The following is a 12,385-nucleotide window of genomic DNA, read 5'->3' on the forward strand; positions in this document are numbered from 1 at the left end:
AATATAATTCATTATAAAAGTAGCAAAATACAATCATTATATTACTAGGTTTGAATTTTTCTCTGTCGATGAACTCCTATGGCCGCATAGGCCACATCAAAAATATAAAACCAGATAATAAAATATGATAACTTGGACTGAGTAAAGAGCACTAGAGACGAGTTCAATTCAAATTTACGTGACATACTAACAAATGAAATCGGTTAATTAAATAAAAATACAATGCAATAAATTATATAATGCCGTCCAGCAACACACTCTATTACTAAAAAAAGTGAAATTTCAAATTAAATTAGATATCTCAACTTCCCCATCTACTACCACAACACGTCCACGACCTTTTCTTCACTCACTTCAACTATATGTATGTATATATATGCATTAGCCACATTTCTTTCTTCATATACACAAACCATACAAAAACACAATCCTCATTCATCTCCCTCTTCCAAATTATTCTTTCAATTTCTCAAATTCCTAATTCGATTCCAAATTCATATCTAACAGGAGTAACCAATATGTACAATCATAAATCGAAAACCAGTGACGCCACCTCAATGAAACCCCTAGATCCGGAGGAGTTCAGGAGACAAGGTCATTTAGTTATCGACTTTCTCGCAGATTACTACAAGAACGTCGATAAATACCCAGTCCGCAGCCAAGTTGAGCCGGGATACCTGAAGGAACGGTTACCCGGCTCAGCCCCAAATGAACCTGAACCGATCGAACAAATCCTCCACGACGTTCAAAACGATATCGTCCCTGGTTTAACACACTGGCAGAGCCCTAACTACTTCGCCTACTTCCCATCGAGCGGAAGCATCGCCGGATTCCTTGGGGAAATGCTGAGCACGGGGTTCAACGTGGTCGGATTCAACTGGATGTCGTCTCCGGCCGCCACCGAGCTCGAGAGCATCGTCATGGACTGGCTCGGGAAGATGCTCCAGCTTCCGTCGGAGTTTCTCTTCTCCGGCGGCGGCGGCGGCGTGTTGCAGGGCACCACCTGCGAGGCCATACTCTGCACAATGGTCGCCGCTAGAGATCGAGTCCTGAAGAAGATTGGGAGGGTAAACATCAACAAATTGGTAGTGTACGGATCGGATCAGACGCACTCTGCTTTGCAGAAAGCCGCTCAGATTGCCGGAATCAACCCTACCAATTTTCGCGCCGTAGCGACGTCTAAATCGAACGCATTCGGGCTCACAGCAGAGGCATTTCGGGCTCAAGTTGAATCCGACGTGGAATCGGGCCTAGTGCCTCTGTTTCTGTGCGCAACGATCGGAACGACGTCGTCTACCGCGGTAGATCCGCTCGGGCCGCTCTGCTCTGTGGCGAAGGAGTTCAACATTTGGGTGCACGTCGACGCCGCCTACGCCGGAAGCGCCTGCATCTGCCCGGAATACCGCCATTTCCTCGACGGCGTCGAAAACGCCGATTCCTTCAGCTTCAACGCGCACAAATGGTTCCTCACAACGCTCGATTGCTGCTGTCTGTGGGTGAAGGATCCGAGCGCGCTCGTGAAAGCGCTCTCGACATATCCGGAATATCTAAGAAACAAAGCTTCCGATGAGAAATCGGTGATCGATTACAAAGACTGGCAGATCACTCTCAGCCGCCGATTCAGATCTCTGAAACTCTGGCTCGTGATCCGGAGCTACGGCGTCGCGAATCTGAGGAAATTTCTTCGAAGCCACATCAAAATGGCGAAGAATTTCGAAGGATTGATTGGAATGGACAAGCGATTCGAGGTGGTGGTGCCGAGAAACTTCGCCACCGTGTGCTTCCGCATTTCGCCGATCGAGATCAGCGGAAATCACCAGATCGTGTCCAAGGAAGAGGCGGCGAACAATATAAACGCTAAATTACTGGAAACGATAAACGAATCGGGGAAGATTTACATGACGCATGCGGTGATCGGAGGAGTTTATGTGATGCGGTTTGCCGTCGGAGCTACCTTGACGGAAAACAGACACGTCATCTTGGCTTGGAAAGTTGTTCAAGAACATGCAAACGCCCTCTTAAATTCTTCTTAGTATATTGGTTTATTTAATATAATGTGCATTTTATTTTGTAGAAAAGTAAGTCCTATTCATAATTAATTTTGGAGGGAAAATAATATATTTGTTTTAAGATTCTTATTATAAGAACTAGTGGGCTCAATCTTAATTGGTAAATGGTGGACCATTAACTTTGGGCTTTCCGGTGGGCTTAGCGAAGCTAAAAGGATTGAAAACGTCATTCTTATGTCAATGAAAAACAGTCAATTGTAGCATTCCACGTAGACGCTGTATATTTTTATAGTATTAATTCGTAAATTTACACTTAAAATTTTATTTTTCTTCTAATTTATGTCTAACTTTTTCCCATATTTTGATTCTCTCTCAAATAAAAATTTAGAGAACAGTATAATACTACTTCAGATATCAATACTCAAGGATTGTTGATAGTGCAGAAGACATGTAAATAGTATAATACTCCATCCGTCCCCGAATAAGAGTCGCTAATTTTCATTTTGGGCCGTCCCCCATTCAGAGTCACTCTTCATTTTTTACCATAAATGGTAGTAGGCCCCATATTCCACTAACTCACTCCACTCACATTTTATTATAAAACCAATATAAAAATGTGGGTCCCACATTCCACTACCTTTTTCAACCAACTTTTCTTTACATTTCTTGAAACTCATGCCCGGTCAAAGAGCGACTCCTATTAGGGGACGAAGGGAATAGTAAATAGTCAGGCAACTCGACATTATTAAAGATGAAGGGAGTAATATAGCATAACCAAAAAGAGACAGAAATTAAGTTGTATACGGTATACCTGTATCTAATTATTTGTTAGTATTATTTTCTTAAATTGTTTGGTGACTTGAATGTATCAATGTAGATCTAATATTCCTTAGAAATTTCGGTAGTGGGAGAGAGCAAATCTATGTGCCGACATTTCGAATTCTTGTTGCATATTATTCGTGTTTATGTAGTACAAGCTAGCATGATCTTTTAATTTAAGTGTATTTTGTGTATCATTAAGCAGGGGCGGACACAGAAATATTTATCCATAGGGGCTGAAATTTCTAAATTTTATTCTAAAGTATACTTTTGAATAAATTAAATCATTTGTAGGGGCTTTTACATAATAATTTACACTAAATCTTAATAATTTTTTTAAAAAATTAATAGAAAAAGATTAAAAAAATAATATCAATGAGGGCTTAAGCCCCTCCCCCTCCTCACTTGGGTCCGCCCATGTCATTAAGGGTCATTTATTACAAATGGGATTTATTTAGTCGAGACTGAATACATGTAATATTCGAAATAAAATCTAATACTCATAATAAACATACGCACAAGGCACAACCTATATTTAGTTGACTAGTGCCGCACGTTCGTTTTCTAGAAAGGCTATAGATGAATCGCAATAAATTGTTTTTATATACGCTATGAAAGTAGCAACCATCTTCCAAAATGCTCACTTGGTTTGGGTGGTTCAATTATTTATAAAAATAACTAACTAGTTTTATAAACTATTGCATTATTGTTCTAGATGGAGATAGTTAATAGATGCGAAATAATTTATAGAATAATTTTACTCACCTCACAGTAATAAATTTCGGTGGAAATGCTGCTCACACTAAAATAACGCGTGGAAGAATATATATATATTTACGTAAATAAGATTCCTACTCCCCAAGTCAAAATTAAAATTTGGTGTTGAATAAGCATTTGTTTTTATTTTAATTTAACCCATCCGAATTGAACTCAAATGAAATAATCAATTAAGGTGAAATTACTTTTGACTGAGCCAAATTAAACGTGTTTGACTGTGTCATGGGTTGGAATGTTGGATACATTCTTTTGGTGTGATGCCGGACACGGACATGGAATTGTATAAAAGTGTAAAAAGTGACGGAATTATTGACGGCATCCAGTAGCTAAACTATTAGTGACAGAATTAGTGACCGAAACTGTCAGTTACTAATTAGTGATAGAAATATCCGTCATGAATGCGAAGCGATTGCCTATGGTTTCGTCATAGTGGCTTTAGTGACGGAAATATTAGTCACTAAAACTTTTTACTGACAAGTTTATTATTGACGGATCTACCAAAACTTGATCCTTCTCTAATCTATTATATGAAGAAATTTCACTGATTAGTGACAGAAATATCTGTCACTAATAGGCGATTTTTTTGTACTGAGCATGGAATGAAACTTGAGAGTCGAGACCATGTTTATTACTACACATAAACAACTCCGTACACCAACGTTGATGTATCGCATATCCCTCCCTTCTGTCCGGCTCCAATTAGCGGTTGCATTGTGCATTTTGGAGCTGGAATAATTTCACAATATTAAGATACATATAAAGACTATAGTACAACACATATATCATGAAACATAAAATGTCTAATATGATTAATAAAAAACAATATCCATATGCATAGATTGATTGAATACATGAGAATTAATGTATGTCTTCACAAAGTCAACAATACTGACTCTAGGCCAAAGGTCTTACACAATTAATTCTGCCAGTCAGCTAATAGTTCGTCGGAAACCTTTCAATGTCCACAGTCTTAAAAACGAAACAGAGACATCAATTTTCTTTTCTGTGCCCACATATGAAAAAACAACTAAAGAGGCCTCATAATCAATGGTTACTGATGGATCCGCGAATTTCTGATGTTAGTAATTGCTGGTAGAGAATGAAAACTACGACACAAAGAATTTACGTGGTTCGATTTACTGAAGTAAATCTACGTCCACGGGAAGAAGGGAGGGCAAGATTGTATTGCTTGATCTGTTTTCTACAGCTTACAAATACAAACTTGCTATTTGCTATTTTATCTCTAGAGAGCTTAACCTTCTTCTATCTGATCTAAGTTCTATTTATATCTTGAACTAAGATCGTGGCTTGCATCACCACCCTAAGTCGTGGATGTCGTGTAGGTCATGGCCTAAGATCGTGGATGTAGCGTAGGTCATGGCCTACGATCGTGGCCTGAGTTGACACCACGTGGTAGTGGGTGTGTTGGACATCCTGTATGGGTCCACTAACTCCTTGTTCGGTCGAATACTGAGACCGAACTGCTTTGGTTGCCGATCTGAGAGTAGAGCTTGATGCCGACCTGAGAGCAGAGCTTGATAGGATGGCTTTTACCGAGCTGTAGGCTGAGGCCGAACTCTTTGGTAATGCCAAACTCATACTCCTGCTTTGGTTGCCGATCTGAGAGTAGAGCTTGATGCCGACCTGAGAGCAGAGCTTGATAGGTTGGCTTTTACCGAGCTGTAGGCTGAGGCCGAACTCTTTGGTAATGCCGAACTCATACTCTTCCTTGGGCTTTGGGCTGATGGGCCGTCATTGCTGTTGGGCTTGTTTAGTACGCACCCCATCACTACCCCCCCCGAAAAGCGAAGTGAATCACTTCGGCGAAGCGAGTCACTTTGGCATTCTGGAAAAGGGTACGGGGGAGGCTGAAGTCAGGGGACGTGCCCTGCGCGTGACTGCATTAAATGCGGCATTAAATGCGACAGTAAAATCCGGCCGTCGAATCCTGAAAAGGTGGAATATGAAACGGTGCGATGATTTGAAATCTTTTCCAAATCTGATAAATACCGCCTTTCTTCATCATTTGAACACCTTTGCTATTGGCTTCTTCTGCACTCTCTATCTTTTGCGTGAAAAATTTCCTTCCGCTTTCAAAAATTTCCTCAGGATTTCTTCAAACTTTCGAAGAGTAAGAACCATGTCTGCTTCCTCTTCGTCTGAGTCTGGTAGCGGTAGAAAAGGGGGTAAGGGGTCTTCTAGCCGGAAAGAATCCGGGGAGAAGACCGTAGAGTATTTTCACAGTATCTTGAGTAAGGATACTGTGATATCCCTTTACGAAAAATACTCTTTTCCTGGGGGGAAGGCGGTGGTTCCCGACGATGATCATAGGGCTAACGACCCGCCGGAGGGTTATGCCACCGTTTACGAAGCCTGCTTAGAATGCGGGCTTCGTTTCCCTCTTCCCCCACCTTTTGTAGAGCTTCTTGATTTTTTTCAACTCCCTTTAGGTCAGGTGACTCCGAATTCTTGGAGGCACTTGTCGGCTTTTGCTGCCGAACTCCGTAGGTTAGATAAGGATCTGTCTCTGCGGGCAATCCTTAATTTTTTCCAATTTAAAAGGAAGGGATCTTGGTTTTACTTGATCCCCTTACAGCCTTTTAGGGCATTCTGCAAAACCAAGTGGCCGAAATGGCAAAACCGCTTCTTTTTTTATAATAGGACAGCGGCTCCGGGCTTCCCCTGGAGAGGGCCGAAGTCCGTGATTCCTCATCCTCGGTTAGAACCATTGGCCGAGCTCGATGGCGAGCTCAACAAGATTCCCATAGTTAGGAAACAATACACGGAGTCTGAGCTCGTCAAGGGCGACGTCGTGTTCGACATCTCGTCTTCGGACGAAGAGGCCGAGGGTGAGGAATTCTCTTTACCTTTATGTTCTACTGCTTTAACGAAGAAAACTAACCTTGCTTTCTTGCTTTTTGGCAGTGTACATGCTGAACAAGGCTACCCGAAAATCTTCGGAGTCCAAGGAGCCGGAGAGGCCGAAAACCACCAGCTCGGCGTCTGATGCCGAGAGGACTCCGAAAAGGCAAAAAACCTCTTCGGATCCGAAGAAGCCGGAGTCAACTTCGGCAAAGGGGAGGGGGAAGGCCCAGAAGCCCCCGAGAGCGCCAGAGAAAGACGTAGTCTTGGCGCCTCCTTCGGAACATATCTGTGAGCCGTTTTTATGGCCCACGGACTTCGCCGAGGTGAATTCTCTTCTTGATTTTCTGGCCTTGCTTTTTTCCTGTATTTGTTGTGGTCCCTTTGTTGACTTTTTTCTTTATTCATTTTCAGAGGAACGATATGCTCTCCAAGCTCGTCGCCGTCGAACTCTCCAAAGCGTCCAATGACTATGCTGAGATGCAGAGGAAGTTGGCGGCTGCTTGTCATCGGGCCGAACAGGCTGAGGCTAACTTTGAGAAGGCCAGAGCTGCTAGGATTTCGGCCCAGGATGAAGCTCAGTTTGCCAAAAACCAGCTCGTCATCCAGCGGGAGCAGACGAAACGGAGGGATGCTGCTGCCGTGGTTGCCCAAGGGGAGGCTCTCCGTGTTTACACGGAGAAACTCTTTTTGAGCAGCCAGTTCTCGGCCTTTGTCGGTAGTCTGGTAAGGCTAATTGCCGATAAGGGCGAGCAGGGGGCCGACGTCGTGCTGCCTCTGTACAGCCGAGAGATAGCGGCTCGGCTTCAGAATCTGCCGCTCCTTGAGGAGCTCGCTTCATCTTCGGTCCTGCTTTCTGCAGACCGAGTCCGGAGTTGTCGAGCTGATCGGGACGAGAACCTGGAGGCTATCTTTGCCTCCGTGGGACCCGTTTCACCCGCTTCGACTTACCACGGAGAGGGTGAGGCCGAGCCGCTGGAGCGGGAGGCCGAAGTCGATCAGGCCGGGCATCCGGAGAAGGAAGCCGATCAGGAGGCGGAGGCGAGGCCGGCAGGAGGCGAGGCTGAGGCTGAGGTAGCCCAGGAGAAAGAAGCTGTACCAGACCGAGGAGCCGGAGACGAAGCTGGCGGAGTATGATTTCGTCTCCCTTCTCTTAGTCTAGTTTCTTCCTTGTAAAATGGCCTTGAAGCCCTAGTGTAAAAAATTTTCCTTGTGAATGAAAAATTCTCTACACTTGTCTTCGTATAGCTTTTCGTACTCGCCTTTATTCCTGTTGTATTTTACTATCTGCTCGGTACAGCTGCCGAACTAATATAGCTGCTTTGTACCCAAGGAGATGGAGATACTTCACTGGAAACGGCTGTACTCTTCGGCTTTGGACGAAGCTGAGAGAAGAGCTATAGCCGATCAGACGAAGAATGACGAGCTTCTGGCTCGTTTAGTGAAGCTGGAGGCCGATATCAAGGACTTAGAGTCCGATAAGAAAGATCTGGAGGCCGAGCTGAATACGGCCATTGCTGAGAGGACTGCGTATGAGGATTACATCCGTGTGCGCGGGGGAATGACCATATCAGATGTTCAGAGTCGAGTTGACGAACTGTGGGAGGAATATCATGTACTCCGTATGAACAATGTGCTGGAGAGCCCGGCTTGCCAACAAGTTGTGACATCACTGCGGCGTTGGGCTTCTCGGTACAACATTGTTCTTTCTCGGCGCCCCCTCCATAGAAAGATTCCTTCGGCATATCGCGCCAACAGATGCTCGCACTCCAGATCAAACCTCTGGTTCCCTTGTTCAAAATCCTACTCCTAGCCAACAACGAACTCCGGAACAGCCGGAAACGTCAAGACGAGAACGGGCTCAGGAGCAACCGGAATCGTCAAGACAGGGACGGACTGAAATTCGCCGAGGAGTTGTGACTATGAGCGAGCAAGATCAGCAGATGCTTATTGCAGAGACTCTTCATCGCCGAGGTGTTAGGACTTCTCGGGCTCGGGGAAGAGGCGTTGGGTCGAGGATAGCATCTCGTCGACCTGCTTATTCTTCATCTGCTCGGAACAACCGAACTCGGCTTCCAGAGGATTTTGCAGATAGGTGGCTTAACTTCAGCAACCCTGGACAGTAGAATAGTCCTTTGTAATAGCGTAACGCCATTTTGTAGGGTAGCTGAGTTGTATGCCGAACAAGATTTGAAAAATGAAATTTTGTTTTCGCTTCTAACACTGTATTTACAGCTTAGCGAAAAAATTTCATCGTACTCGTCCTCGGTCTTCTGAAGTAAACTTCTTTGACCGGACTTGGTCCTTGGTCTGATGAAATAAACATCTTTGACCGGACTCGTCTTTGGTCTGATGAAATAAACATCTTTGACCGGACTCGTCTTTGGTCTGATGAAATAAACATCTTTGACCGGACTCGTCTTTGGTCTGATGAAATAAACATCTTTGACCGGACTCGTCTTTGATCTGATGAAATAAACATCTTTGACCGGACTCGTCTTTGGTCTGATGAAATAAACATCTTTGACCGGACTCGTCTTTGGTCTGATGAAATAAACATCTTTGACCGGACTCGTCTTTGATCTGATGAAATAAACATCTTTGACCGGACTCGTCTTTGGTCTGATGAAATAAACATCTTTGACCGGACTTGGTTTGTGTTCTAATTTGGCGATTTTTGTCGCCGGGATCGAACTTTCCCTTGTCCTAATTCGGCGAGTTTTATCGCGTGGATCGGACTTTCCCTGTTAACCGAAGTGGTCTTATGCAGTAAACCTCTTTGACTAGACATGGTCGTCCCCGGTCTTATGAGGTAAACTTCTTTGACCGATCTTGGTCGTCCTAATTCGGCGAGGTTTATCGCGTGGATCGGACTTTCCCTTATTGCAGTTCGTTTCAGACGAAGTGCTTGTTAAGCTGAATCGCGGTCTTGTATCCTCCTTGGAAGCTTGGACTCACAATCGTTGGCTTATTGCAGTTCGTTTCAGACGGACTGCTTGTTAAGCTGAATTGTGGTCCTATATCCTCCGTAGAAGCTTGGACTCACAATAGTCTTTAATAATCGATCTAAAAAGGAGATCAGTCTTTAAAGAACGATATACCTTGGTACCATTTGTAAGAGACGACAAGCACATAGAGACAAAACACATAGAGAAAAAATGAAAAGGACGAAGGAAAAAAACTTTAAACCCCTTTTTTTTTTTAAAAAACGACAAGTAAAAGGTACAAGTAAAAAACAAACAAATAAAAACACATACCCCTATGACCGAACTAGACACGAGACGGACTGACCGGACTTTTGTCTCTTACAAGTGGAACTTCTTGAGGTTGGAGACGTGCCATGTTCGGGGTACTTGTTCTCCTGACATGTGAGTCAATTTATAAGACCCTTTGCCGAGGACTTCTGACACCCGATATGGACCCTCCCATGTGGGTTCGAGTTTGCCCAGCTTTTCTGCTCGGCTTACTTCGTTGTTTCTCAAGACGAGATCTCCCACTTGAAATTGAAGCTTTTTTACCCTTTGGTTATAATACCGGGCTACTTGCTCCTTATACTTGGCTGCTTTTATGCACGCCAATTCTCTTCTTTCTTCGGCGAGATCTAGTTCTGCTCTCAGTCCGTCGTCATTCATTTCTGAGGAGAAATTTAGAGTTCGGGGACTGGGTACGCCGATCTCCACTGGAATTACGGCTTCAGTGCCGTACACCAGACTATACGGAGTTTCACCGTTGGAGGTTTTGGGTGTAGTTCGGTAGGACCATAGGACTTGAGGGAGATTTTCTACCCATTGTCCTTTGGCTTGTTCTAACCGAGCTTTTAACCCTTTCACCAGAATCCGGTTCGTTACTTCCGTTTGTCCGTTTGCTTGGGGATGGGAGACCGAAGTGAACCGCTGTTGAATGTTCAGCTCTTGGCACCAATTCTTGAACGTCTTGTCGGTGAACTGAGTCCCATTATCCGAGATGAGGATGTGGGGTATGCCAAATCGGCATACTATGTTCTTCCAGACGAAGTCCAATGCCTTTGAGCTCGTTATCGTAGCTAATGGTTCAGCCTCCACCCACTTCGTGAAGTAGTCCACGGCAACGATAAGGAATTTCATTTGCCGAGGAGCTTGAGGAAGTGGTCCCACTATGTCTATGCCCCATTGCATGAAAGGCCAAGGGCTTTGCATAGTGTATAGATCGGTCTGCGGCATCCTTGGGACATTTGCATGAATTTGGCACTTCGTACACTTCTTGACGAGCTGCACTGCCTCTTGTACCATGGTTGGCCAATAATATCCCCATCTCAGAACTTTTTTAGCTAAAGCTCTGGCTCCGATGTGGCTACCGCACGATCCTTCATGAACTTCTCTGAGGATGTAGTCCGTCTCTTCTGGTCCTACGCACCGCAATAACGGCTGGAGGTAAGACTTTCTAAAGAGGACTCCTTCATGAAGTTCGTACCGAAGTGCTCGGCACGTGATCTTCCGAGCTTCTCTCTTATCCTCGGGCAATTGCCCTTGATCCAGATACTGCAAGATCGGCGTCATCCAGTTCGGCGAGCTGGATACTGAATGTACCTCGGCTTCATCAATGCTTCGATGCATTAATTCTTCCGCCTTTGAGCTCGGATCTGAGGCCAACTTACTTAAGGTATCTGCTCGGCTATTTTCCGCTCTGGGAATGCGGATTATCCGAAAATAGGAGAAACTTCGGCTGATGCTTTGCGCTTTGTCCAAATACTTCTTCATTCTCTCGTCACGAGCTTCACTTGTACCCAACATGTGATTTACTATGACTTGTGAATCACAATGGACTTTGAGAGATTTGACGAGCAGACTTTGCGCTAATTGGAGTCCGGCCAGGAGGGCTTCGTACTCGGCTTCATTATTAGTAGTGGGGAATAGGAAACGAAGTGAGTAGGTTACCTCGTGTCCGTCGGGAGCGACAAGTAAAATACCAGCTCCACTTCCCATCTTGTTTGAAGCTCCATCTACGAATCCGCTCCAGCAGTCCGGCGGCTCTACTTCGGATTCCAAGGGCTGTGCTAGTTCGGCATTGGCGGAATTCCTCTGTTCGGCAATAACAGGAATTGCTTGATCGAACTTTGCTTCTGCAAGAAAATCTGCCAAGGCTTGCCCCTTGATGGCTTTCCGAGGTAGATATTCAATTGTGTGCTCTCCCAACTCTATAGCCCACTTGGCGATTCTGCCTGATGCTTCTGGTTTGGTCAACACTTGCCGAAGTGGCAGATCAGTTAAGACGCATACCTTGTGAGCATAGAAGTATGGCCGCAGTCTCCTTGCTGCATTTACTAATGCCAGAGCAATCTTTTCCAGAGGTTGATACCTGGTTTCTGGACCTCTTAATGCTCGGCTTGTAAAATAGATGGGAAGCTGCTTTAGGCCTTCTTCTCGTACAAGCACCGCGCTGATGGTTTGATCCGATGCCGCTAAGTATAAGAATAGTACTTCGGCTTCGGTTGGAGCAGAGAGAATAGGAAGCTCGGCTAGATAACTTTTGAGCTCGTCAAAGGCCTTTTTCTGCTCGGCTCCCCACTCGAACTTTGGTGCCTTTTTCAACACCTTGAAGAACGGCAGTTGCTTTTCGGCTGCTTGGGAAAGGAATCGATTCAGTGCGGCTAGACATCCGGTTAGCCTTTGCACGTCATGTATGGACTTCGGCATTGCCATGTTCTGAACGATTTGAACTTTTGAGGGGTTTGCCTTGAGTCCGTCCTTTGAAACCCAACAACCCAGAAACTTTCCCGAATCTACCAAAAAGGTACACTTTTGGGGATTAAGTTTGAGGTTGGCTTTCTTGAGCACGTTGAGAGTGGACTTGAGGTTGTGCTCGTACTCCGAGGTGCTTTTGCTCTTGACAACTATATCGTCAACATACACTTCGACCTCCTTTCCAATCAGGTGCCGAAA

General features: G+C 44.7%; 1 protein-coding gene across 1 annotated transcript; it reads left to right on the top strand.

Moving 5' to 3' along the window:
• The first annotated feature begins 420 nt into the window (after positions 1 to 420).
• LOC121743435 (tyrosine decarboxylase-like) lies at positions 421 to 2,339 on the top strand. The gene has a single exon (XM_042136747.1). It carries the CDS (start codon positions 519 to 521, stop codon positions 2,031 to 2,033), a length of 1,515 nt encoding a protein of 504 aa, XP_041992681.1. The 5' UTR covers positions 421 to 518; the 3' UTR covers positions 2,034 to 2,339.
• The last annotated feature ends 10,046 nt before the right edge of the window (positions 2,340 to 12,385 follow it).

This window comes from Salvia splendens, chromosome 8 (genome assembly GCF_004379255.2).
Source record: "Salvia splendens isolate huo1 chromosome 8, SspV2, whole genome shotgun sequence".
Taxonomy (NCBI): domain Eukaryota; kingdom Viridiplantae; phylum Streptophyta; class Magnoliopsida; order Lamiales; family Lamiaceae; genus Salvia; species Salvia splendens.